This window comes from Neovison vison, chromosome 6, assembly GCF_020171115.1.
Source record: "Neovison vison isolate M4711 chromosome 6, ASM_NN_V1, whole genome shotgun sequence".
In the NCBI taxonomy this organism is placed as follows: Eukaryota; Metazoa; Chordata; class Mammalia; order Carnivora; family Mustelidae; genus Neogale; species Neogale vison.
Window position 1 is genome coordinate 169,914,941 of NC_058096.1, and position 25,550 is coordinate 169,940,490.

At 56.6% G+C, this 25,550-nt stretch overlaps 1 protein-coding gene across 2 annotated transcripts in view; it reads left to right on the top strand.

Moving 5' to 3' along the window:
- Positions 1–25,550, top strand: part of PLXND1 (plexin D1) — a 57,099-nt gene that overhangs the window by 9,234 nt on the left and 22,315 nt on the right. For both annotated transcript variants that reach the window (XM_044252941.1, XM_044252942.1), the window contains exons 2-12: positions 8,989–9,165; positions 11,861–11,992; positions 12,241–12,341; positions 12,441–12,570; positions 14,005–14,182; positions 14,302–14,410; positions 14,844–14,946; positions 20,890–20,991; positions 23,528–23,617; positions 23,845–23,938; positions 24,903–25,057. In XM_044252941.1, the coding sequence (XP_044108876.1) occupies positions 8,989–9,165; positions 11,861–11,992; positions 12,241–12,341; positions 12,441–12,570; positions 14,005–14,182; positions 14,302–14,410; positions 14,844–14,946; positions 20,890–20,991; positions 23,528–23,617; positions 23,845–23,938; positions 24,903–25,057 (1,371 nt within the window). The remainder of the gene's footprint in view (positions 1–8,988; positions 9,166–11,860; positions 11,993–12,240; positions 12,342–12,440; positions 12,571–14,004; positions 14,183–14,301; positions 14,411–14,843; positions 14,947–20,889; positions 20,992–23,527; positions 23,618–23,844; positions 23,939–24,902; positions 25,058–25,550) is intronic.

A 25,550-nucleotide genomic window follows, 5' to 3' on the forward strand; every position in this document is an offset into this window, starting at 1 on the left:
CCACCCAGCCTCTTTTGAGGGAGTCTAGGAAGGCTTCCTGGAAGAGGGGGATGTTGGAGAAGGACTTGGGCAGATGGGGCTGGGGAAGGCATTCCAGGCCCATCTGCCCAAGGCCCAGAGATGTGGTAGAACGTGGCTTGGGCAGGCAGAGATAAAGCTGAGAGTGTGTGGGGTCTGGGGTGCAGGCCAAGGATTTAGATGCTCTCCTGTGGGCTGTGGGGAGCCAGCAAGGGTTTGGGGGAAGAGTGAGGCATGGTTGATCTAATTCTAGAAGGGACTCCAGAACTGCCGGTCCCTTATCAGTCCTGCTAGGCGCTGGCAGGAGCAGGAGGCTCTGTCCCAGGGCCCCCACTGTGGCTGGACCAGGTGACTCCCGTGGGCCTCTCCAGCGCTGACAACGGTGTGGGGATTGCCATGGAAACCAGCCGGTGCCGCGTGGGGACAGGCCTGGAAAGTCTCCTGGTGCGAGCCACGTGCATTTGGATGCTGGCTACCCCCGGAGTGTGGCCAGTCTCTTCTTTTCAAAGCCCGCTTTTGGGCCAGTGCCGAACCCAACAGGCTGCCTGGAGGGGCCCCTGCACCCCCCACTCCCCCACTGACACTCGATGCCACCGAGATCAGAGATCTGCTGGGCCAGCGGGGCTGGCCCCTCCCCGTCCGCCGTCCTTTACCCTGAAACACGATAAATCACACGCTAGAGGAGGGAGGAAGCTCGAAGCTCCATTATGAGGCCCAGCGAGGCCCCAGCGGGGCGTTAATCATGTAGTGCTTTCTGCTCTGATCGGTAAATAATGGGGGGGCAGTGGGCAGAGGCCTTGAAGTGGAGGCCTGGCCCAGGAAAGGAGCTAAATGGGGCTCTGCAGTCACCTTTGCCCCCGTGCCCTTCTCAAGCCTGTCCAGCATCTGTGTTTGCAGTGAAGGAGTCCTCCAGAAGTGACCATCCCCTTGACAGGCCTCAGTTTCCCTACCTTGCCACCCCAGGCCTTTCCAGCTCCAGGCAGCCAGGCCCCCGGCAGCTGTTGGCACTGGCACTGGGGAGAGAGGCTGGAGTTAAGGGCAAGGACTCTGGAGCCAGCCTGCCAAGGTTTCAGGCTCACATCTGGCCATTCTGGCTGTGTGACCCTGGACAAGTCACTGCTCTGTGCCTCAGTTTCCCTTGCTGTAAAGTAGCACCATCTTCTCAGGGTTAAATGAGTCTCTACAGGCCGGGGCACAAAGCCAATTTATTATAGTGTTGGTGATACTACTGTATTGTTATTACTTTAAAGCTGTCCTTTCCCGACTTGGGGGTGATCTCTGAACTGGAATGTGGGCAGCCAGAGAGAGGGACACCCGTGTCACCTCCATGTCCCCAACACAAGACCCAGACCAGAGCTGTTTGCTGGGGCCTCCGAGCCTGCCCTGTCCCCTCCACTGTGCCCACAATCAGTTATATGATGACTCTGGGATGGAGGCCAGCACCCAGGGGATGGGAGGAGGGTGTGAGTTCCAGTCCCCAGGGCTCCTTGGCCCCAGGAGGAGGAAGGCCAAATGTGCCCGAGAGAGAGAGAGGCAGCGGCAGCTCTCAGCTTCTCCTGGCCCACATCCCCTCTAGGGGAAGAGGCTGGGACAGAAACTGTTCCAGGGAAAGGAGGGGCTGGAGCCGCAGCGCTCTGCTGCCCTGCCCCCCATTAGAGCTGGCGGGCGGGAGTGACTTCCCCCCGGCCAGGGAAGAGTCGCTGGCTGCCCATCCCACACTGGGCTCCTCTGGGACCCCAGGGGGAAGGGCTGGAAATGGGGCCAGGCTGGGCCAGAATGAGAAACAGCTTCAAGAAGGGGGAGCTGAGTGTCTGGGGGGGCTGTGTCCAGCTAACAAAACAATGGCTGCTTGAGTCAGCGGCTGTGGTAGGAGTTCCCAGGCCGGCCTGAGCAGAGTGGGCCTCGGCCTCGGCTGGGCTTCCAACGTGCGTTGTGGATGAGGGTGGATGTGGTGGAGTGGCTGGTCCTGGGGGGGCTCCGTGTGACCTGCCCAGCTAATGGGGAGCATTGACTGAACATCCGCAGGGGCCAATATTGAGGGCTGCAGTGAGCTGAGCCCTTGGTGGCAGCCCTCTAGGGAGGGTGTTGTTATTGTCCCCATTTTACAGATGCGGAGACTGAGGCTCAGGTAGAAGCAGCATCCCATGCTGATTGATGAGCCACAAGACTTGCTATGTCAGGAGCCTCAGTTTCTCTGTCTGTAACATGGGGATACAACAGGGGTGTGGCTGTGAGGCAGCTCCACTTGGGGCCTACACACAGCAGGTCTGCAATCCTGTCGGGCCTCTGACCTCAGCCTGGGGGCTGTCCCTCCTCACTGCCGCCAGCTTGGTGTCAGGGCCCAGGGTGCCAGTTGTGGCTAGACAGAAAGATCATGCTCAGAATGGCCTGACTGGCTGGTTCACGCAACCCTTCCAGACGACGCTCAGCGGGCCTGGTTAAATGTAGTGCTCTGTGGCTGAGGGACACACCCCTCCAGAGAGGGGGTCAGGGAAATAGAGGCAGGTGTCTGAAACTCTGGAAGGGCCTACACAAGCTGCCATGTCCATTGCTACTTCTTGGTCCACCCCCCCAACTCCAGCCACTGCCTGCCACCCCCCATTCAGGCAGCCTGGGGTCAAGGAGGGGATTTTCAGGTGCTGTGTGTCCCGAGGAAGCCTCTGCCCCTCTCTGTACCTTGGTTTCCCCTCTGGCTCAGAGCCAGGCCTCTTGGATGCTGTTCTGTGGCCGGGTTGCACATTCTCTCCCCGCCTCCCCCTCCAGGAAGTAAGCATCTTGATCACCCACTGGGAGGTGCTGGTATTTCCTTCCCAGTCAGGGGTTGGCTTCCTCTGGCTGGGGGGGGGGGGTCTTGGGGGGGGTGGGGGCATGGGGGGGTGGCGCTTGCCCCTTAGAGGTCTGTCCTGGTCCTGTTTCCTCCCTAGGCTGGTGCACAGTAGGCCCATGGCTCTTTTCCCTGACTCAGTTTATCGTCAGTAGTGGAGGCGTCCTTTCGGTGGAGCCATAACCCATTAGCTGCGGTTTCTGAGAAACTGCCCTGGCTAAAGTGGGAGGGAGGAGTTTGGGTTTGGAGTCACAGGCTGACTGACCTGACAGAGTACCCACGTGGTCACCTGAGTGGGTGACCTTGAGAATGCTTCCTTTTAACCTCGGGGCTTCTGAAGAAGGGTGGGGGAAAGGCTGTTTACCTGGGCTTTGTGGGAGGCAATAATCCTGCAGGTTTTTTTGTCTAGTCCTCCTGCAGACTGCCTGTCAGACCCCTGAGACCATCCTACCTGATCCTTGCTTGCCCCCTCTCCTCTAGTCTGGGGCATTCTCCTTAGGGAGAATACCTTGTCCTTGGCTGTCCAAGCTGAGGGAAGAATTGGCAGGGGAGGGTGTTGAGGGGAGCCTCAGGGGGCCAGGCCAGGTAGAGCAGGACCTTGAGGGCCCAGGAGCAAAGTCTGGGTTTATGTTGAGGGCACTAGGGATCCATTGATGACTGTTGAGCTGCAGAGGGGACACAGACTGGTTTGTGGTTGCTTTTTTTTTTTTTTTTTTTAATTTTTAATTTTGGAATATTTTTAGATTTATAGGGAAGTTACAAAGGTAGGACAGATCATTGCTATGTATCCTTCCCTCCATTTTCCCCATTGCTAAGGTTTTACGTTCCCATGATACATTTGTCAAAACGAAGAAACCATCATGAGTACTTCACTCTCAACTGAACTTCAGACTTTACTCCGCGAGTGTTCTTTTTCTTTTCCGGGTTCCCATGTTGCATTTAGTGCTTTACAGTTTTAAAAGCTCCCTTTGGCCTCTGTGAAGGGTGAAGAAGAGGGGACTTGGTCCAGTCCCAGCCCACCTGTTTTTTTAACAACCCACAGTGATGGTGTGCTTCTAGCTCCTCACGGTGAAACTTGGCTTTCCTGGGACCTTGGTTTGATAACAGCCAAACACCTCAAGTGGGAAAGTGCCCTCAGTTGCTGAGCACAAAGCCCCAGAAGCCAGTGCTTCTATCCCTGGGATGGAACCCCTGGGCCTTGAAGCCTGCTACCCAGCCTACCATGGACGCCTCTCCCTCCCCTCTCAGAATGCCACCTACTGTAGGGCTGAGGTTTGGTGGGGTCTGCAGGGAGGAAGCAGAGGCCTGAGAAACTGGGCTCTTGAAACTCCTGCTGCAGCCAGCCTCCTGGGGCGAGTAAGGCAACACAATTACAGTTGGTAGTGAAATCAATATGTCAGAGTTTTAATGGGAAAGTGGGCAGAGCTGAGCTTTGGCCCCATGAGGCAGCTAGCTGGAGTAAGAGGGTGTGTCTTGCTCTCAGAAGAAAGTGGAGACAGTGGCTAATTATTGCTCAGCCCATTTCAGAGAAGGGTACATGGAGGTTCTTAGAGGAACCAAAAGTAGTAGCTGGGTGCTTCCTGGGCCTGACCACCTGACTCCCCTTTGTTGCCACACACAGTAGGTATGCAGTTGGCTCATATGTTGTTCTAGTTCTCCAGCAGTCAGCATGGCAGTGGTGTTCTCGATCTCTGTTTAGAAAAGCAGAAGCTGAATATAGTCAATCACACTTTAGTCAAAATTAGTCTCCTTTCCTTAGTAAACATTCACCCTGGAGCACAGTCTCCACCCTGGAGAAGCTCGTGTTTATGCTACCATGATAAATGAAAGTGGTAACCAGCACAGTGCCGTCCAGAGGAGGGGAGATTTTTTTCTGCATCACATCTTTGAAAGCTATTGAAGAACTTACAGCCTGGACATGTCTAGCAAAGGGACTAGCATGGGTCAAGACAAGGGGGACTGATGGGCCAGGGGAAGTGTGAGGGCGCAGAGGGGCAGGAATGGCATTGTCTGCTAAGGGAGCAAAGTTATGAAGGACCAGGGGCCCTGGTGGGAAGGTGTGGCCACATGGGAGGAATTGCAGAGGCTGATGTGGTCAGAGCAGAGGGTGGGACAGAAGAAAAAAGCGAGACTTGAAGCCTGAGCAGCTGGAACCGGATCACAAAGGCCTTGAATGCCAGGTCTGATCCAGAGGACTGCCCGGAGCTGGAGAAGGGTTTGATGCTAGGGAGGAGTGAACCAGTTTTGTGCTTCAAAAGGTGCCTCTACTCGGTTGGAGGGGGCTGCTGGGAGAGGCCAGCCCTCCCCTGCTCCCAGGGGAATTTGTGTTTTGAAAGTGAGACTCTGAAGGAAGGCTGGTGCTAAGGGAGGAATTTGAGGCAGCGTCAGACGGTCAGGGTGGTACCTTGGGGCTGTGGAGCTAACTGCCCCTAGAGACCAAGCTGGGCAGAGGCCACGCTTGGGAGGGCTGCCCTGTCCCCAAGGGCACTGTCCCCCTTTCCCAGGCCTGCAGCTCCCTCCCCCAGCAGGGGAAGCACCTCCCGCCTCTTGCCTGCTCCGTGGGCATGGGTCCCAGCTTCCACTTTCCAGTGGGTTCTCAGCCTTGTGATCCCCCAGTAGTCCGGAGTCAGCTTCCCCTCAGAGCACAGACCATCCAGAGCAGCTGACGGGGGTTACTTCTCCTTTAACACTTTTTTTTTTTTTTTTTTAGATTTTATTTTTAGGATAAGGAAAAAAAAAGTTGGAGAAAAGGCTTTTTAGAAAATTCCTTCGGTACAGAATTAATGGCTTGTGAACGTCAGGGCAGGCAGGCGAGAGCTGGATTTGCTGCGTGTTCCTTCCTCATCCTCTCTGCCGCTGGGCCAACAAATCACCCTCCTCGGGGTGCCTCATCCAGCTTTTCCGGACTGGCTGGGGTCCCCCATTGTGGGGCCCAAGGCTGAAAGACCTAAGGGTGTCATCCGGGGCCTCCCAGGTCTTTCCTTCCCAACCCCCCCCCCGCTCCCAGAGCTCAGGGCAGAAAATCATGTCCTCCAGGCAAGGGTTTACAATTTTAATTTTAAAACAGCTTATTATTTTATGACGCAAGTAATCCATATTCAGTGAAGAAAAGTTATGTAACCCCTAAGAGAAGCATCCCCCATGGGAGACCTCAGGCCCAAGTGTCCACTCTTCTGCCTATTTGCTGACAGAACCCCCCTCACCTCTTCCCTCCTGCTGTAGGATGGCTGAGGGGTGGGCCCAGGACTGGGAGAGGCTTCTGGGGGAAATGGTCCAGCACTCCCTTTACACAGCTGTCCCCCACCTGGGCACACACAGGATGAAGTCAGGCAGGGTAGGTCTAAAGCTGCAGGACAAGAGGGAGCCAATTAGGTGTCAGTCTGGGGAACGACACTCCTGGCAGAAGGAACAGCACAAGCAAAGACCCTGAGGCAGGGCCCAGTGCTGGAGGAACAGAAAAGATGCTCCTGTGGAGGAGTGGCGGTGAGGAGGGTATGGGATGGGTTTAGAAGGGCTCAGGGCCCCTGATGGGAGGATTTAGGATTCAGTGTTTATTCTGAGTATTGTGTAAACTATCAGAGGGTATCAAGCCTAGGGAGGCTTCTTTGTGCTTTTTAAAGGGCTCACTTGGCAGCTGTGTTCAGGGGAACATGTTGAGGTTAGAATGGACCCAGAAGAGAAGGGCTGGGAGAGCCTCCCAAGTGAGAGGTTGCCTTAAGGGGCTCCTAGGCATGATTTGTTCCAAATTCCACTTCATAATATTTGAGTGACAGTCCCATCTGAAATGGCAGTGGAGTCAGCTAACACCTCGGGAGTGTTTCCTAGCCAGGGATCCCCTCCCACTGCTTGGGAGGGGGTGAGAGATGTATCTACTTGGGAACTCACTTGTCTCGCCACCCCTGGCCCTCCTGTGGAAGACCATCCACTCATAGGTTCTGGCCCAGGGGCAGCCCCAGCCCCACCGCACCTCTGGGCTCGGCGCCCGGCCCCCCCAGGAATGCTGTGGGATACAGGTCTTACCTAGAAGCCTGTGGGGCCTGGAACTGTGTTTATTCGCCTGAGGATAGGTGAACCTGGTATTTTTTGTTTTTGAAAACTAGCTGAGTTTGAGCAAACCCATACGGGCACATCATCAGTGGCTTAGGCTTGCAAAAAGCACAAATGAGAAATTTAAAAAAAAAAAAAAAAAAAACAAAAACCAAAAGACTCTAAGGCTGCACACTTAATCCGGTTCTGATGCTACATGCTGGTGACCTGAGTCCCCACTCAGAGCCTCCGCTGCCCACGGCCCAGCGTCCAGGGTGCCTAGGTGGGCCTCAAGTCTGCTTCCAGTTTCTTTCTTTCCTTCTTTCTTCCTTCCTTCCTTTCTTCCTCCCTCCCTCCCTTCCTCCCTTCCTTTTCTTTCTTTTTCTTCTTTTCTTCCTTTCCTTTCCTTTTTTAAGATTTTATTTATTTATTTGAGAGAGAGAGAGAGAGTGAGCACAAGTGGGGTGAGGGCCAGAGGGAGAAGCAAACTCCCTGCCGAGCAGGGAGCCTGATGTGGGACTCAGTCCTGGGACTCTGGGATCATAATCGGAGCTGAAGGCAGATGCTTAACCAACCGAGCCACCCAGGTGCCCCCATTGGCAGTTTCATTCATGGAGGCCTGACACTGCAGCTGGGGAACTAGAGCAGGCTCCTTCTCCTTTGAGCCTCAGTTTCCCCATCTGTGACATGAGACCTCATAGAACTGCCAGGATGTAGGGAGTTGATGCCCAGGCCTGGTACAATGTCAGTTCTCTGTCAGTGCAGCCTGTTATTCTTATTCCTTTTTAAAAATTGTATTTATTTAGTTGAGAGAGGGAGAGGGGAGAGAACACACAGAGGGAGAGGCAGAAGCAGACTCCCCACTGAGCAGGGAGCTCCAACCCCAGGATCCTGAGATCATGACCTGAGCCAAAGGCAGACATGTAACCGACTGAACCACCCAGGCGCCCCAAACACAGCCTGTTGTGTTTGCTGTCATGACTATTACCTTATTGTGGATGCACCAGGGTTAGCAAAATGGCCCTCTGATGTCCTGTGACTTTTCTCAGCTGGGTATCTTTGTGTCCTGATCTATAGGGATTCATGATGTCACTCAGGGGTGGGGGCAGCGCTCCTGGACGAGGCGCCATTATCTTCATGCTCAGTCCTGCAGGACCCTGAGGCTGTGTACCCCTGTTCACTCTTCTAAACCATCCTCCTGTCTGCATCCTTGTGGATTTGCACAGTTATCTTCTCAAAGGTGCTTCCTGGAGGTCTGTTTTGCATTTTTGTGCAAATTGCAGAAGGAACCTTGCCACAAGACCCAGGGAAGGGCAGGGAGTTCCAGGGGAATGGTTGGGAGCTGGGGTCACTAGCTCCATTTGTCTCATCCCAACATGTGGTGGGACTGATCTGCCACTTGGGGTGGCACTGAGCTGATGCGGATGGCAGGGCTGGGCACTCGGACACACCTTGCCTTGGTCTACCCATCTGTAATGTGGGCAGATGTAGGGAGTATATGCTTGTGGGAGAAAGGGAAGGCCTTGGCGTGGGGAGGCCTTAGTCTGGGGTCTGGTGAGCCACTGGGAATTTGGATGGTGGTGCTGGGGTCAGAGCAGGGTACCCGAGAAACCCCGGGGTCCTGGGGAACCCCCCAGCCAAGACAGGAGGGACACTCTTGGATAGCAGCAAGTAAGCTGAAGTGGAGGATGGCCTTGGGAGGTCTGGTGTGGGCTCCTCTGCTCTGCCTGGCTATGACCAGCCAGGAGGGACAGGACCAGCCAGGAGGGACAGATCCAAGTCCATGAGGGTGTGTGGGCCTCACCCTGTCCTTACCTCCCTGGCCTCCTCTCCTTGTCCCACTGCCAGCTCTTCTTGCCTCCATCACATAACTTTTCCTGTACGCTCTGTACCTACCTGAAACACCATGTCTTTGGGGCAGCTCTGTGACGAACGCTGAGGTCAGGGGTCAGCCTGTGGTCAGGGATGGGGTCCTGCTTGTGTTTGGGCCTCAGCCCCAACCTGGGCATATAAAGCAATGCAGGACTTTAAAGCTCTGATGCCGAGGCCTGACCTCTAGTGTGGGCAGGGAGCCAGAGAAGGTTCTAGAGCCAAGTTCTGACATCCTGCTTCTCTTCCAGCTGCAGCCAGAGCAACTGGACTGTGGGGCTGCCCACCTGCAGCACCCATTGTCCATCCTGCAGCCCCTGAAGGCCACGCCTGTGTTTCGAGCCCCGGGCCTCTCCTCCGTAGCCGTGGCCACAGTCAGCAACTACACCGTGGTCTTCCTGGGCACTGTCAGTGGGCGGCTGCTCAAGGTAGGGCTGGGGGCCAGGACTAGGGAGGCTGAAGGGGTGGAGGAGGTGAGGGGAGGCTGAGTCTGGGGAGGGTGTACACATGGCCTGTACAGGCCCGAGATAAGACTTCATTCTCTCTGGTTTGCCTAGCACCTTACAGTTTACAAAGCATTTTCCACATCCATTTCTTCTACTCTTGCTTATAACAAGAAGCACCCCGTCCTGCAGAGGGGGGGAAACCAGGCCTGAGAGAGGCCCTTCTCCTGGGTCTCTAGGACTCGGGCTTTGAAGCAGAGACCAGTCTCTGGATTCTGCCACTTGCTGGCTGCTTGACCTTGGACAGTGCACTTTCTCCCTCTGGGCCTCAGTTTCCCCATCTGTCCACAGATGTAAGCCCTGCCTCTGGAGACTGTTGTTGGGCTCTGACAGGGGAAGGCTGCAGCCCGGCAAGCAGGGGCTCTCACTGCCATTTCCTCCCCCACCCCGCTGGCCTCCCTCTGAAGTTTCCCCCTCCCCTCACCCGCCCCAACCAAGATGACTGGTTTCTGGAGGTAGTGATTCCTGGAGCTGGGAAAGGTGAGAGGACTCTTACCATTGTGGGCTGGGAAGGACTTTCCTGGGCCCCCAGGTGAGGGGCTGGGCCAGCTTCCTCCTGGCCCCCTCCCAACCCCTGCCTGTCAGGAAAGTCGGCCGCCTGGCCCAGTTCCAGGGTGTACCAGGCCCTGGCCTAATTGACTCAGATCCGATAACTTAATTCCCTCAGCTGCCCAGGCGGACGCCATGGGCCGGGGGGTGGGCTGGGGATAGGAGCCCTGGCTGCCTGGCCCGGGGACCCTAGCTGGTCCCCTAGCAGGGGTGAGGAAGGTGCCTGGTATGGGAGCAGGGAGGTGGTGGGGGGCATCCTCCTCAGCCTTTGAAGCCGCATTGGTGGTCCTTAGACCATGGGACTCATGTTTAGGGGGTCAAATACTTGGATCGAGATCCTGGCTCTGCTGGCCCCAGGGGTGTGGCCTGGGGGTGGTTGCTTATCACCCTGAGCCTCCGTCTCCTCCTCTGTCATGGGGGAAATTAGCTGGACCATCCCAGACTGTGGTCAGAGTCTGCGGTCCCCTGTGAGGGAGGTAGTGCCAGGATTCCCATTTCACAGATGAGAACACTGCCCCAAAGTCACACAGTGAGAGCTGGGGTTGAATTCAGGGCCAGCTGACCAGGAGCCCAGCATGTGATCCCTTGACCCAGACCTCTTTACCTACCACCTTGTCCTGTGCACTGTCTTCTCCTACCAGCACTTCCCGGCTCGCGGCTTCAATCGCAGCACCCGGCCCCGGCTCTGGAGCACAGTAGGTGCTCGGTAGACCTTTGAAGGAGTGGAAATAAGCTGAGTGTCTGCTGGGTGCCTGAGGAGAAGGTCAGAGACTGAGCTGGGGCCCCGCCTGCCTGGGTAGAATCCACCAAGAGGTCCCCCAGGATGGGCGATAGCTCAGGGGCTGAAACCCAGGCTGCAGGAGCCTGGGAAGAGAGTAATTTCAATTTGGTGTGTGGAGGGCATTTGAGAAGCTCTTCTGAAGGAGGCACCGGGAAGATGGATCTTCGCTGAAGGGGCAGGAAGAGAAACACTCCAGCAGGGAGCACAGTGTGTGCGAAGGCCTAGAGGCCAGAACGCTAGAGTTGGGTTGAGTGGGTGGAAATGAACCTGGTGGAATAAGCTGGGGTTGCTTGTTAGGGCCTTGAATGCCAGAACTAGTTTATTCTATAAGCAGGACGGAGCTTCCAGAAGTTAGGCGCCCACGGAGGAGGGCCAGGCAGTAGGAGTCCCCTGGCAGCTGGCCCAGGGAGGCTTCTAGACTGCTGGTCCCAGCTTGGCCCAGCAGGGCCTACAACAAAGCAGCATGCTGGGAATGTGAGGGGCCAGCAGAAAAAGAACAAGGCTGGATGCAGCTCTGGTGGGCATTGTCCGCTCTCAGGAGGACACGCAGGGGGCTCTCAGAACCAGAGGGCCTTTCAGGACTCCACTAGTCCTGGTCTTCCTCCTTCCAGGACCCTGGACCCCACCCCTTTACCTCATCCTTAGACTGTGGGGTCAGACAGGCCTGGACTTGGGTTGTACCCCGGAAGTGTCTTCATTATATGACTCTCACCAAGTCTGTAGCCTCTCTGGGCCTTGGTCTCCTCATCTGTGAAGTGGGTGCAAGAGGGGAAGGATGAGAAGTGTGGCCCCATCAGCACTTTGCAGGCATCTTCTCTGTGTATGCTCACCACAGTCCCGAGGGGCAGGTGCCATCATGAGTTCCGTTAGGTCAGGAAGCTGTGGCTGTGAGCGAGGGGAGTGACGACTTGTACATGTGCACAGCTTGTGAATGTCAAAGCCAGAATTCAAACCCACGTCCCTGCTCTTAGGCGTGATGCCAGACAGCCTCCCAGAGAATCTTTGGTAAACTGTAAAGTGTCTATGTATTCACACGGTGGGATGTGTTGGGGAACATCATTCAGGGAGGGAGTTCCTGGTGAGGGCCCAGCAGAGGCACGCGTGTCGAGGTCTGACCCACAGCTCTCTCTCGCTTGTCCATGATTTCCCACCTGGGAAGGCCGGAAAGAGGATGAGGCTGAGACCCCAAGCCTGGGTCGAGTCCCCACCCGCAGGCGCATGTCCCTCGCCATGGGCCCTGTCGTGGTGCACCAGAGTCCCCCTGACACCCTGCTGTCCCCCCCACCCCAGATCAACCTGAATGAGAGCATGCAGGTGGTGAGCCGGCGGGTGGTGACGGTGGCCTATGGGGAGCCCGTGCACCATGTCATGCAGTTCGACCCAGCAGACCCCGGTTATCTTTATCTGATGACATCCCACCAGGTAAGGCCAGAGCCCCGGCCTGACACCCCAAGCCTTCTTCCTCTCTTCTGCCCAGCAGGAGCACCTTCTGTCACCAGCCCCTTTGTCGGCTAGCCCTTCCCCTCCCAGTGTGGTCGTCACCTCTGCAGGGGAAGCCCTGTGGCCCCACATGCTCCCTGTTACAGCCTTGAGCCTCAGTTTCCCCAGCATCTCAGGACCCTGGCCGTGGCTGGTGCCCCACGGAGCTGGGCCCTCACCTCTGCCTCCAGATGGCCCGGGTGAAGGTTGCTGCCTGTGCCGTGCATGCCACCTGTGGGGACTGCGTGGGGGCCGCCGACGCCTACTGCGGCTGGTGTGCACTGGAGACACGGTGAGCCTTGCTGGGGCAGAGGCTGTGCCTGGAGGGCCACGGCAGGGTGGGAGGGGAGAGGAGCCCCCTGGGGGTCTGACCTGTGCCCTGCTGCTCCAGGTGCACCCTGCAGCAGGACTGTGCCAACTCTGACCAGCCGCATTTCTGGACCAGTGCCAGCGAGGGCCCCGGCCGCTGTCCCACCATGACAGTCTTGCCTGCAGAGATCGACGTGCACCAGGAGTACCCAGTGAGTCATGGGGGAGCCGGCTCTCAGCTCGGGGGCAACACAGGGTGGGAAGCCACCTTTCACCTGACCCCCAAGTCCCCCGAGGTAGAGACCCCTGCCCATGGTGCCCCAAGGACCCCAGGGGCAAATAATGAGAATGACTTGGGCTCTGCCGAGTGCTCACTGAGTGTCAGCACTCGCTCTGCACGTGATATTCCCCTCTGTCGGGCTTCCCACAACTCTGTGCATGTGAGGAAACTGAGGCACGGAGAGGGAAAATGACTTGTTCACCGTTTTACAGCTAGGGACTAGGGGACCTGGGATTTGAACTCAAGTGGGTGGGCTTTGGAGTCTCAGGAGGGAGGGTTCAGGTTGGAGAGTAGAAGGAGAGTGAGTCCCCAACCCCCACCTCTTCCCGGCCCCAGTACGGGGAGAGGGCAGAGGGGCCACCAAGTGCCAGGGCACTATTTCTTGCTCTCGGAAACCGATGAATCTACAGTCTGGAGGCAAGTGGCTCCCTTCCCCGCCTGGGCCGGGAAGGCCTGGAGATGCTCCAGCCACCTCCCACCCATCCCAGGCAGTATGGTGCCGTTGGGGGCAGGAAAGGACAGACAGGCCTGGGTCCCTCTCGGCCCTGCCCTCAGTGACTTCTCTGAGGCTGGGTATCCTCATCCATCAACAGATGGTTCTAAAGGGCCAGGGGCCTGGGGCTCCTCTGCAGCCCTCTCCCCATCATTCTCTGTTAGAGTTTTTCACGTGCTTTATCTCATCAGGCAGACTGGGCATAGGTTTGTCCATCCATCCATCCATCTAGTTATTCATTCATGTATTCATTCATCAAATGTCTTCTTGAGCACCTACTATATGCTAAGTGCAGTTCTGGACTCTGGGGATGCAGCGTTGAATAAGACAAAGACCCGGCCCCTGATGGGCTGACAAGCTTGTGGGGGGTGAGGGAGTAGGCAAGATAGGCTGTCAAGACGGTGAGAAGTACGACGGTGGGAAAGGAAGCAGAAGAGAGGAGTGGAGAACGAGTGGAGGAACGTTGACATTTTAGACCAGGTTGGAGCTGGCCTCATACAGCAAATATTGCCTTTGAGCAAAGATAGGAAGTAGGTGAGTCAGGTGGGTCTCCCGGAAGAGCATTCTGGGTGAAGGGAACTCACCAGGCGGTGAGAACAGATTGGTAGGTTTAAGAGACTCTCAGGGGAGTGGGTCAGAGGAGTCTCGGGGACCAGATCTTGCAAAGATCTGTTATCAGGACTGTTATCAGGTGGTCCGTTTCATTGTGCAGCTGGGAAAACTGAGGCCTAGGGAGCCCGAGGTAGATATAGCCCTCTGGTCTAGAGTCGTGGCCCCTTTTCCCACTTCTCCCAGGGTTGTTGAGGGAGGAGTGGGGCCATGAGGGGGAAGGCCTGCTCCCCACTTCCCTTGCTGAGGGGCCCTGGCCCCTAGGGCATGATCCTGCAGATCTCAGGTAGCCTGCCCAGCCTCAGCGGCATGGAGATGGCCTGTGACTATGGCAACGACATCCGCACCGTGGCCCGGGTCCCAGGCCCTGCCTTTGGCCACCAGATCGCCTACTGCAACCTCCTGCCGAGGGCCCAGTTCCCACGGTTCCCGCCCCAGCAGGGTAAGCATCTTGCTCACTGGGTGGTGTCCTGTCGGCATAGCCTGTGAGGTTGGTGGAGACCCAACCTCTCTCTGGTCCTCTCTCTGGTCCCCCCGGTCCATTTCCCCGGTCCATTCTAGATCACGTGATTGTTGAGATGTCTGTGAGGGTCAACGGGCGGCATATCGTCAGAGCCAATTTCACCATCTACGACTGCGGCCGCGTTGGACAAGTATATCCCCATGCTGCGTGAGTGGGTCATGCGCGTGCCCCTGGGCAGTAGGCAGGGGCACGGGGTGGGGGGTGGTGTCTCCGCTATCAGGAAGACCCTTGGAAGAAAAATGGTGGTGTCCTGGAGGCAGATAGGATCCTCGCTTGTTTACTTGCCAGCTCATTTACCACCTGCAAACCCTCGCCTGGCTTCCGTGGGCACTCAGGCTGCAGGGGCAGAGAGAAGGGCTTTCACCACACTCACTTTCATCTCCTAAAGGCCCTGCTTGTCTCTTTGCTCCTTGAATACCTCTTGCAGCGGGGACCTCACTATCTTAGAGTGCCTAAGCCCCTGATGATGCAGAAGACCTTTCCCTTCTGCGTTGGGATTTGCCTCTTGGGTCCCAGTTCCGGGGGCAGGGGTGAAGTGAGGGTGGGGAGCTGAGTGTGTGAGGGGTCCCTTGTCTTCCAGCTGCACCAGCTGCCTGTCGGCACAGTGGCCTTGTTTCTGGTGCACCCAGCAGCATGCCTGTGTCTCCAACCAGTCACGGTGTGAGGCCTCACCAAATCCCACGGTAAGTCAGGCCTGAGGGGGATCCCCCCTGCCTTTTTCATGACCATTTTTTTTTTTTAATATGTTGAGAACATTTACACGCCATTAAATTTTCTTCCTGGCACTAGATCTAACAGCTGTGCTGGGTTCATCACATAACAGCACATTTAACCAATCCCCTATTGTTGGATATACGGATCGCTTCCCGTTTCTTCTTGTGTTCTAAAATAGCCCAGGCGTGGTGTGTGTCCTTGATTAATCCCTGGAGGCCAGTTCTAGAAATGGTACTTCGGGGGAGAAAGTGTGGCCATGATGTTTTTACACCTTTAACTCAACTGCCTCCAGAAAGTCTGAGCCTGGTTAAACTTCCACCTGGAGTAGGAGGGTCCCTTTCTGCACATTTTGCTGATACCAGCTAGTTTGTTTCTGTTTTTGTTTTTTAAGATTTTATGTATTTGTGGGGCACCTGGGTGGCTCAGTGGGTTAAGCCGCTGCCTTCAGCTCAGGTCATGATCTCAGGGTCCTGGGATCGAGCCCCGCATCGGGCTCTCTGCTCAGCAGGGAGCCTGCTTCCTCCTCTCTCTGTCTGCTTCTCTGCCTACTTGTGATCTCTGTCAAATATATAAATAAAATCTTTTAAAAAATATATTTAAAAAAGTATTTACTTGAGAGGACAGAGAGAAAGAGCATGAGTGAGCGTGGTAGAGGCCGAAGGACAAATAGACTCCTTGCTGAGCAGGGAGCTCAACATGGGCTCGATGCCAGGACCCCGAAGATCATGACCTGAGTGAAAGGCAGACGCTTCACTGACTGAGCCACCCAGGCACCTCAGGACTGGCTAGTTTTAAATTTCACCTGTAACATTTTCACAAACCCTGTGGGATCAAGGCATCTGTCCCCGAGGCCAGGAAGTACCAGACTGGGACCTTGAATCTAAGCCCTTCTGGCTTGGAGCCCATGTTCTCCTGTCTTCCCCAGGTCAGGAGTTGGGCTGAAAGGCCCTCACCTTGGTCTCCCCCTGGGTGCTGGGGACCCAAGGGCGGGTGATTCCTTGGGCAAAGAAGGTGAGCTGGCTTCAGGAACCACATGCTTCCAGGTCCAGTTGCTTCTCCAAATCCCTTGAGCCCTGCAGCTGGCCAGGATCCAGGCCCTCCTGGGTGCTCTGGAGTGGCTGGATTGAATCAGTTGCACCGGGGTGGGCCTGGTGGGGAGAGTTGGGGGACAGGGCAAAATACAAATGAAAATGCCACATAACTCGTGGCTGGTTGGTTTCTGAGGTGTTTATTCACACGGTGGCCTCCTGCCTTTGCCCAAAAAGCCTCTAAGGCCACCCCAGCCTCGGGCCAGGGATGACCAAATGGGATTCCCGAGGCTTTGGCTGGGACCATCATGCTCAGCCAGGTGGGATGGCTAGACTGGTATCAGGGTTCTGAGACCACAGCTCATGCCCTCTTTGAACTCTGTCTTGTATGAGAGCTATGAGGGGTCAGGTTAAGGCACTGAGTCCCTGCCTGAGGCTTCTCTCCAGGAAGGGGATGTTCCTGCCCCATTCTCCAGATGGTGCAACCGAAGTAGCCAGTATGGTCTTGGGGGCCCTAGTTCCTAATAGGAGGAGGTAACCTTGGGCATGCCTCCCAGGGAAGCAGCCCCAGTCCCCAGAGCATCTGAAATCCCAGCCTCTTGACTCTGGGCTCAGGGAAGCTTATCAGGAATCCTCCAAGCAGGTGCAGAGATCAGTGTGCAGGTGCAAGGGGTGGGGCTCCATGGCCCACACCTGGAATCCTCTGGTCTCTGCACCTCCTGCCTGAGCCTCAAAACTGCTTTGCAGAAGAGTCATCAGGAGTTTAACTCAAAGGACTGACACAGTAACATGGGCCTTCTGGCACTGAGGGAGAGCTCCAGGGGTGTCCATGTGCCCAAACCATAGGGGAGGCCCCCAGGCTTCTGCAGTGAACACTAGGTTTCTGGTCCCGGCCAACTGGGACTCCTGTTCTCATTTGGGGTCCTCATGTCCCAGTCCCCAGCCAGGGCTCAGTACGGAGCAGGGATTCAGTGAATGAGAACATACAGCATATGCATTGGCAGCCGGAGTCCTGTGCTCTAACCTACAGGAGTGGTGGGGTGAGGAGGACCCCACCTTAGCACGGTCTGTTCAGCATTGGTCGGGCACCCTTTGTATGCCTGAGTCTGCACGAGGCAGTGGGCAGGACCCAGTTAGACATAGTTCTGCTCTCCCCATCATGAGTCAAGAGCCCAAGGTGTGTGTTGTGGCTGTGTGATCCTGGGCAAGCTACTGAACCTCTCTGTGCCTTTTCCCCCCATCACCTATTTTGCTTGCTGTAAAGTTGTCCATTTTACTTCTTTAAAATGGCCCTCCTTCGCTGTGCTGGGAATCTGCAACTGCACCTGGGAGTACAGTTAGCTCCATGTGTGGCCCATTGTAGGTACTCCCTAAAAGGCCCCTGTGCTAAGAGCTGGTGGCCGCTTTACTGGGTGGGCCAGAGAGCCCTTCTCTGGGAAAGGGACCTTTGTGCAGGGTCCTGACAGATGCATAGGAGCTCGCCAGCCTGGAGATGTTTCTGCAGCAGCATCTTGTAAACCTCCCCCCTGCCCCGGGTCCTCTGATCTGGGGGCCAACAACTGGGGTGGGGAGCACAGAGAGGGCCTGTCTTAGAGCATTACGATAATCTAGGAAGAGAAGAGGCAGCCCCTCCCCAGGCCTGCAGAAGGCTCTGATACTGAAGTTGGCACTTAATTACATCTCAGCCGTGCGGGCGCCATGCTTCTGGTCAGGTGGTGGGCTGGGAGGTTTGCACATCTGTCTGCGCCCCTCGAGCGCTGGGAGGAGACAGTAGGACTTACAGTAGGGTGTCCCTGGGGAGCTGCCAGGGGCTGAGTCTCCTGTTATTTTCCCATTCCCTAGTGGGCACCAGAAGGAGAAAGTGGAGGGGGAAAAGAGGTGGGAGGCCAGGCCCCTCTGATGGCATGGCTGCATCTGTGAACCTGAACTTCATTAGAAGCCAGTGAGGAGAGTGGTTTGGTAGGGACAGGAGAGAGCTTAGGGGGCTGTGAAGATACAGAAAGGTAGGAAGGGACCCTGTGTGGTGGATTCAAGGCCCCTGGGCCAGCCGTGTATTGGGACACCAGTTCTTGACCCTTGAGCCTGGGAGAGACGGCAAGAGAGTCTGTGAGTCCCATTGTGGGGACAGGTGAGACCCTCTGTGAACCAGCACATGCTGGGCTTCCGTCGGGGTTGGTGGTGCCTCCCAGCACTGCCGACCAAGCCTCTGTCCTTGTTCCTGGTGTCCCACCTTCTCCGCTCTGTTAGAGTGCGGGCAGTTAGCTGTGGTTTCCTGAACTTGCAGGCTGTGCCCCGTGTGGCACTCCAGCAAAGGGGAGAAGCCACCCAGCCTCTTCTTGACGTGTCCATGGCCTGGCTTGGAATGGGACATGTGAGGAAATCCTAGTTCAAACTGGCCTTGCGCCAACAGAATTAATTGACTTGTGAGTGTTAAGTCTGGGGGTTGCATCACCTTCAGCTACAGCTGGATCCAGGGGTTCCCTCCACGTTCTCGGGGCTCTCTGCCCCTCTGGGTGGGCTCCATGCTCAGGCAGCCCTCTCCGTTGGTAGCCAAGTCAGCCTCAGCAGCTCCAGGAAGGCTCCTGATTTCCTGGCAGCCCCAGAAAACAAAAAGAGCTTCTTTCTCTTATTGGTTCTACAGGAGTCCCGTAGCTGACTTTCACTGGCTGAACTAGGGTCACTTACGCTCTCTGAACCAATTACTGAGGCCAGGGCAGGCCTGGGACACCCACCTATCCCTGGGGCTGAGGAGTCGAGTCAGTCTTCCCAAACCGCAAGCCTGTGGGGAAGTTCCCCAAAAGCCAAGCCAGACTTGGAGACAGATGGCTGGAGGCTAGTAGCAGACGCTCCAGCTGGCCCCATGGAGGGTTAGCCAACTCAGGGGGTGGGGTGGGGAGGAGGTACCAAAGGAGGGCAAAGGTATGCCAGGACCCTTAGTCTTGATTCCACTCCATAGAATGGTTACAAACATTGAAGTGGCCATGGGATCATAGATTGGGATCAAGGAGAATGGGAGGCCCTTGGGGGTAGTCCCATGTCATTCCCTCTGGGGAGCCTCCTGTGGAAGCTGCCCCCTCTGACCCTCACTCCCCAGCCCCTCCTGTCAGCCACTGACCCACCGGTGGGGTGGAGCTGGGAGGACAGAGCACAGAGCCCCCAGCCAGTTGCAAGGCAGAACTGTCAGCGGCCATGCAGACTGATTGCAAACATGTGGGTTCCATTCTCTGAAATTCCATGGGGTTTACATACGAGACTTTGCCAGACAGCAGCTCGGAGGGACAGAGGTTTGTGTGCGCTCCCACTGAGCTGGACACAAGCTCCTCCCTCCTGGCCCTCCAGAACCATCGCCCAGGAGGCCTCGCCCTGGCCTGGCCACGCTGCTGTTTCAGCCAAGGCCTCTGCGGTCTGCACTAGGCGCCACTCCTGGGGAAACAGACCAGTCCAGGCGAGGCTTCTGGCCTGGTGGTCAGCAAACGGTTGGGATAACCAGGAGGGCTCCGGTGCTGCCCATTCCCTAAAATGGGTGCGATGATTGTGCCTACCTCATAGGGCTGTTGGGAGTTAGGATTTGGTGAGTCAATACAGTGTGGAGTGCTCAGAACCAGCCAGGAGCACTGTGAGGGCTGTGTGAGCTCATGGCTTCCACTGATGCTGACATGGTGAGCACCCATTGACCTCGAGGTCTGGTGGGATGCTGGGTCCCTGGGGTGCCCTTTAAGGAGCTCCCTGTCTGATTAACAATAGGGAGAAAAGACCCCCAGGGAGGCCTCTCAAGTCTATCCCCAGAGGCCGTTGCCCTGATTGGGTGACCCCAAGGTGGACACACATGGATCATGGTGTCCCCAAGTCTGTCCCCAGCCAGACTTGGGCAGGAGGAAGGCAGAGCAGGAAGCCCTCTGGGCTGGAGAGTGGTCAGGCCTTGATGCGATGTGGCTGCTGCTGGGTCCTCGGTCTTCCTCTCTCTCAGGCTTTTGGCGGTCGGGCTCAGAGTGTGAGGAGTCAGGACACAGTCCATGGGGGCCCCCAGGTTGGGAGAGCCTAGTTCAGGGTGAGCGCTCCAGACTTAAAGCTCAGTGAGGTCACTAACGCAGCAGAGTGGGCACAGCCTTGCCCCCTGGTCTCTGCCCCTCGCCCTAAGACTCAGGTTCAGGTCTATTTCTGGCCTGGGAGGCAGCCAGTAGGAGTTCAAAGACCAGCTCGGCCCTTTGAACTCAGGTATATCACCACCTGCCCTCCTTCCTTCCATCCCTTCCATTTTGGAGGTAGCCCCTGCTCTACCAGGCCTCAGTGGCTGTACTGCCAACACAGGAATGCTGATGCCCAGGCTTGCCCTGGAACTCTGGGGGCCTGGCACCTCAGCCCAGAGGCTGTGACTCTAAGCCTGAGGCTATGGGGAGGGGTGTGGAACCTGGTGGCACCAGGGTCCTCAGAGCCCGTTTCCCACAGCCCATCCAGAAGCCTGGAGTTTCTTTTCTCTGACTCATTTAACATGTGTGAGCCCAGAAGCCGAGTCTTAGAGAGTGGGTGCAGTCCCTCATTTTATAGTCAGGAGAGATGAGGCTCAGAGATGGGGAGGGGGGCCAGCCCCGGAGCAGCCACGGGGGCAGTGGTTCCTTCACTGGGCAGTTTATTTCATTGCTCTCTGCCTCAGTTTCCTCATCTGTAAAATGGGGTCAGTAAAGTCTCCTGCCCCTATGCTTGTCTTGAGGATCAAATGAGTTGGTGTGTGGGAGATGCCGAGCTCGTCACCCTCTAGGGTGGCAGCTGTTGTGAGTTTATTCCTGGTGTTTCTCACCTTGCAGGCTGGCAGGCACATCTGTGGGGAGTCCTGTCCCTTCTGAAATGCTCCCGCGTCACCTTCTCCTCCTTGTGTTTTGACTGCAGAGCCCTCAGGACTGCCCCCAGATTTTGCCCTCAGCCCTGGCACCCGTGCCTACAGGCAGCTCCCAGAGCATCCCCGTGCGTCTGGCCAATGCTGCCTTCCAGGTAGGTGGGGGCCAGGCCCGGGCAGGGTGGAAGGCTGGGGAGAATGCGTCCTGGATGGGGACCCACGCTCTGGGCCCTCCACCCACACTCTGGTTTTGTGTCTCTGAGTTTCCAGGTTCTGTCTGAGAAAGCCCCAGGGTAGTTGCAGGGGGTTGGAGGAATGAGAAGTGGGTGGTGAGGGCCCAGCCCAAGGGATGGCAGGCTGCTAACAGCTCCTGAGGGAAACTCTGGCCAGGACCCACTGTATATGGAAATGCTTTGGTGAGGGACCCCCAGACTCTCCTACCCTCCAAAGCTCTCCTGACAGAGCTGGGCCACAGCCCACAGGTGGACCTGGTCTTTGTCCGGCCTACACTGCCCCAGGTTGAAATGTGGTTCTGGACACACTTCCTCAGTTCTGGCTGGCCTGTCTTGCCCAAAGAGTGGCCCTGTGCTGCCCCATTCCCCACTGTCCAAATGGGGAAAAGGAGACCTGGAAAGTGGAAGTAGATGTACATGACGTAGGGCTGGACTTGCACCCCAGCCCTGGACTCCTGAGACAGTGCTCTTCCCTGCCATCTGCCTTCCCCTCCCCATCCCCCACATGGGGAGGAGGAGATGCAGCTCCTTTCTGGGTCCCTCCTGGAAGAGTGTCTTGGGTGGGAAGCGTTGACGAGTTCTGGAAGTGTGCCAGCCATCCCCCTCCCCAGCTCCTGGGGAGTCACCATCTGTTGCTTCCAAGGGGGAGCGGAGGCCTGTGACAGCTGTCACACATGGGGGCCACATGCTGGGCATCTGGGATGTGTCAGGCAGCCTCGTGGCTGGGGCCAGAGCTCTGTGGGGGGCAGGCACCCTCTGACTCCACCCTGCCACATTTGGGACAAGAAGGGGCCTGGGCTGGTGTGGAGGACAGTGCTACTCCCTGGGGTTATGGGAGCCCAGCAGGGGGAAGCCCAAGCCCTGGGTTTGGATCCTGGCTGCCACTTCCCACCTGGGGATCCTGGGGAACATGTGTCTACCCTCAGTGTGCCTGAGTGATCCCGGCTCTCCTGGACCTGGGCCTGCTTCTAGAACATGAAGGGCAGGGTAGAGGCAGGCAGAGCCCCCTGCCTGGGCTCTGCAGCAGGACTGTTTGCTGGGCCTACCCCTTGGGGAGCCCCAATACAGTTTGGGCTTGCTGTCCTGAGTGGCTAAGACCTGGGTTCAGAGACTCAAGAGGACAGACCCCACCACCACCACCACCTGCCAACCTCAGCATGGGCAGATGAGCTCAACAGCCACCTTCCTGTGAATGGGGAGACCAGGCAGGTGGGGGGGGGGTGAGGTAGGGGGTTGTTGACCTGTGTTCTCCTCAGGGTGTCACATCTGCTAACAACAGGGACATAAACAGGAAGTCCTGCCACGAGGCTGGCTGAATATGCTTGGAACCTGGGTTTGTTCAGTCAGCAAATATTCATCGATACTGTTTCCTGGAGGCCTGTGCTGGACAAGATGAGGCTGGGGGGTTGGGCCCTGTTTAGTTAGTCAACAAACATGTGTGGCGCACCTCCTGCATACTAAGAGCCCTCATATATTAGTCACCGACAGTGTGCAACCCGCTAAAGATACATCAGTTCCTGTTTCCCCAGCAACCCTACAGAGCAGGGAAGCCTGTTTCTATTGCCAAGTTTAGAGGACCAAGGCTCAGAGAGGAGGACCACTAGCACAGGGTTGCACAGCTAGGAAGTAGCAGAGTGTGGGATGCAAACCGATGGAACCTGAGCTCACTCGCTGAACTCCACTGCCCTTGGAGGTGTCACAGGGGCTGAGACACAGCCCCAACCCTCCCCAGGGTTTACACACCAGTGTAAACAGAAGCTGGGCAGGGGGATAAGGGTGGTCCTTAGCATACAGGGTGGGGGAAGGCTTTAGGAACTTCTCAGAGTCCCAACAGACACCCAACCCCCTGCCAAATGAATGAATTATCAAATGAGGGGCGCCCACCTGATTTAAGGGGGAGGGACTGGGAAATCTTTGGCATATGGGGCATTTGAACTGCATTCTGAAGGCTGTGTTGTTGCGCTGGGTGGGTAAAGGGGAGACAAGTTATTTGGGTGAGAGGAATGGACAGGGCAAAGACCTGGGGGCAGGGCGGCCTGTGCCATGTCTAAAAGCATCCTGCCATGGCTTGGGCATCAGCTTGTGGGAGAGAGGAGGAGGGTTTTTAAGGTTCAAAGAGCAGGTGGAGTCTTCCTGGGGTGAACCTTGAATGCTAGCCATGCTGAAGAGTCAGGACTTTATGAGCTGAATAAAAGGCCTTTGGTTTAGGCCATTGGGGGATGCTGGTGAGGTTTTTAATGGCACGGAGAGCTCAAGGCCAATGTTCTAGGTGTTCATGTACTCCTTGTCTCCCTTAAACATTGGACATGAAGACCAGGAAGGACATTCTGCGGCGGGGAGGGGCCTGGGAGTAGGACTCAGCCCACTCCTCAGGGCAGTAGGCCATGACGTGCTACTGATGGAGGCAGAGGGTAATGAGTGTTGATCCCACACTCCTCGGCACCCCCATGTCTTCCAGGGCGCAGCCCTAGAATGTAGCTTCGGGCCAGAGGAGATCTTTGAAGCCATGTGGGTGAATGAATCTACTGTACACTGCAACCAAGTGGTGGTGAGTGGTATGGCTCAGATGTGTGTGGGGGTGGGGAAGGGGTGTGGGGGGAGGCCTGCACAAATCCAGATGCTGTCTCCTTCCTTCCCACGTTATTCCTTTCCTCTTTTTGATCCCCGCATCCTCAACATCCCTGCCCTGTCCTCTCTCCAGGACAACCATCCCCTCCCCCAGCAGAGACCTAGACGCCACTCATGCCCCTCATGCTCTTTCTTGTCCTTTGGCAGCTGCACACGACCCAGAAGAGCCAGGTGTTTCCACTCAGCCTCCAGCTAAAGGGGCAGCCAGCCCGATACTTGGACAGCCCTGCCCCCATGACAGGTGGGGGCCCCCATCTACCCCATGTGGCCACAGGGGATTCAGTCTTAATGGGTGGGGCTCTCCCTTGGGGGACTCAGCGAGTGCTCACTGCACAGTCACAGATGTCCTGTCCTGTCATTCCCTAACACACAGGTTCTCAGAACTGAGCCTTGCCCATCTGTATTTGGTCACTGGCTCAGTATTCATTCACTGGGCAGCTCCTCTGGGCCAGGCATCTCTGTGCTAACGGCTGTGCAGCTGTGGGCCGCTGCTTAGCCATCACTCTCTGAGCCTTATCATCCCCATGGGACATGAGGCACAGACCATTTCACAGAAGGCTTGGTGAGGATTTGCTGAGATGATGCACACAGATCTTACATTTATGTCTGGGACATAGCACCCCCAGATTGTGGCCGGTGTCCTTGCTGTTCCTACATGGACTGAATCAATTCCCCAAGAACCTGTCCATGGGGAGCCTCAGTCACCCCTGGTGGACATGGGGGCCCCCATCCCCACCATGATGACCCCAGAGAGACCCCAGCATCAGCCTGAATACCCAAGGCCCTGGAGAGCCCTTCCTGCGCTCCCTCTTGGGCCCCTCCGAGCATCTGAGGCCCTGGCGCCCACAGAGCCCACATTGCTCAGTGGTGGGTGAAAAGTCCCACTCAGGCCTGGTTGTGAATCCCGGCCCTGCCACTCACGGGCTGTGGGACCTTCGGCAAGTCGCTTCTCCCCTCCGACTGTCAGTCTCTTATCTGTCCATTGGGGCTAGTAAAGAGCTCCCCGCTGACTGAATCGTGGTGAGGACAGATTTTAATGAGGCTGTGGCTGCACTGTGCTGAGTGCAGGCCCTGGAAGGTTTGGAGGACAAGGACTCACCTCTGGCAGGGGTGGGGGGGGGTCATCCCTGCAAGAGGGAGGGTGCTCAGGGCACTGTGGTCATGGGGCAGGGGCCTGACCCATGCTGCCTTCTTGTCTCTCCCAGTGGAGGTCTATAACTGCGCCATGGGCAGCCCTGACTGTTCTCAGTGCCTGGGTCGGGAGGACCTGGGACATCTGTGCGTGTGGAGTGATGGCTGCCGCCTGCGGGGGCCCCTGCAGCCCCTGCCTGGCACCTGCCCTGCCCCTGAGATCCGTGCGGTAAGTAAACCACCCCCCAGCTATGGGGGCCCGTCGTGCCCACGTGCCTGCCTGTGTGACACACATGGCTGCTTGCTTGGGCCTTCAGACCTGTGGCTCTTGTGCTTCACATGGCCGGGCGTGCAGAGTGACCTCCTGAGCACTGCTGAGGGCTGGGCTCCCTCCGTGCCATAGACACAGCCTTGAACACAACACATAGCACCCTCAGCCCGGAGCTCATGGTGTCGTTGGGGAGCAGGGTGGGCAGTAATAAGTAAGGAAGTCAATAACGTGTATATAGAAGATGGTGAGTGCTATGGAGAAAAACAGAGTAAAGGGGGGAGGCTGGGATAGCAGAGATGCTGGGGCTTGCGTATAGTTTTTATAGTGAGGTCAGAGAAACCTTTCTGATAGGGTGGTAATAACTGGTAATAACCACTGAGTCTCAGTTTTAGGAAAGAAAGTCTTAGGTCAGGATTGTCACGGACTTAGCCTGCGTCAGGTGCCCTGCTCT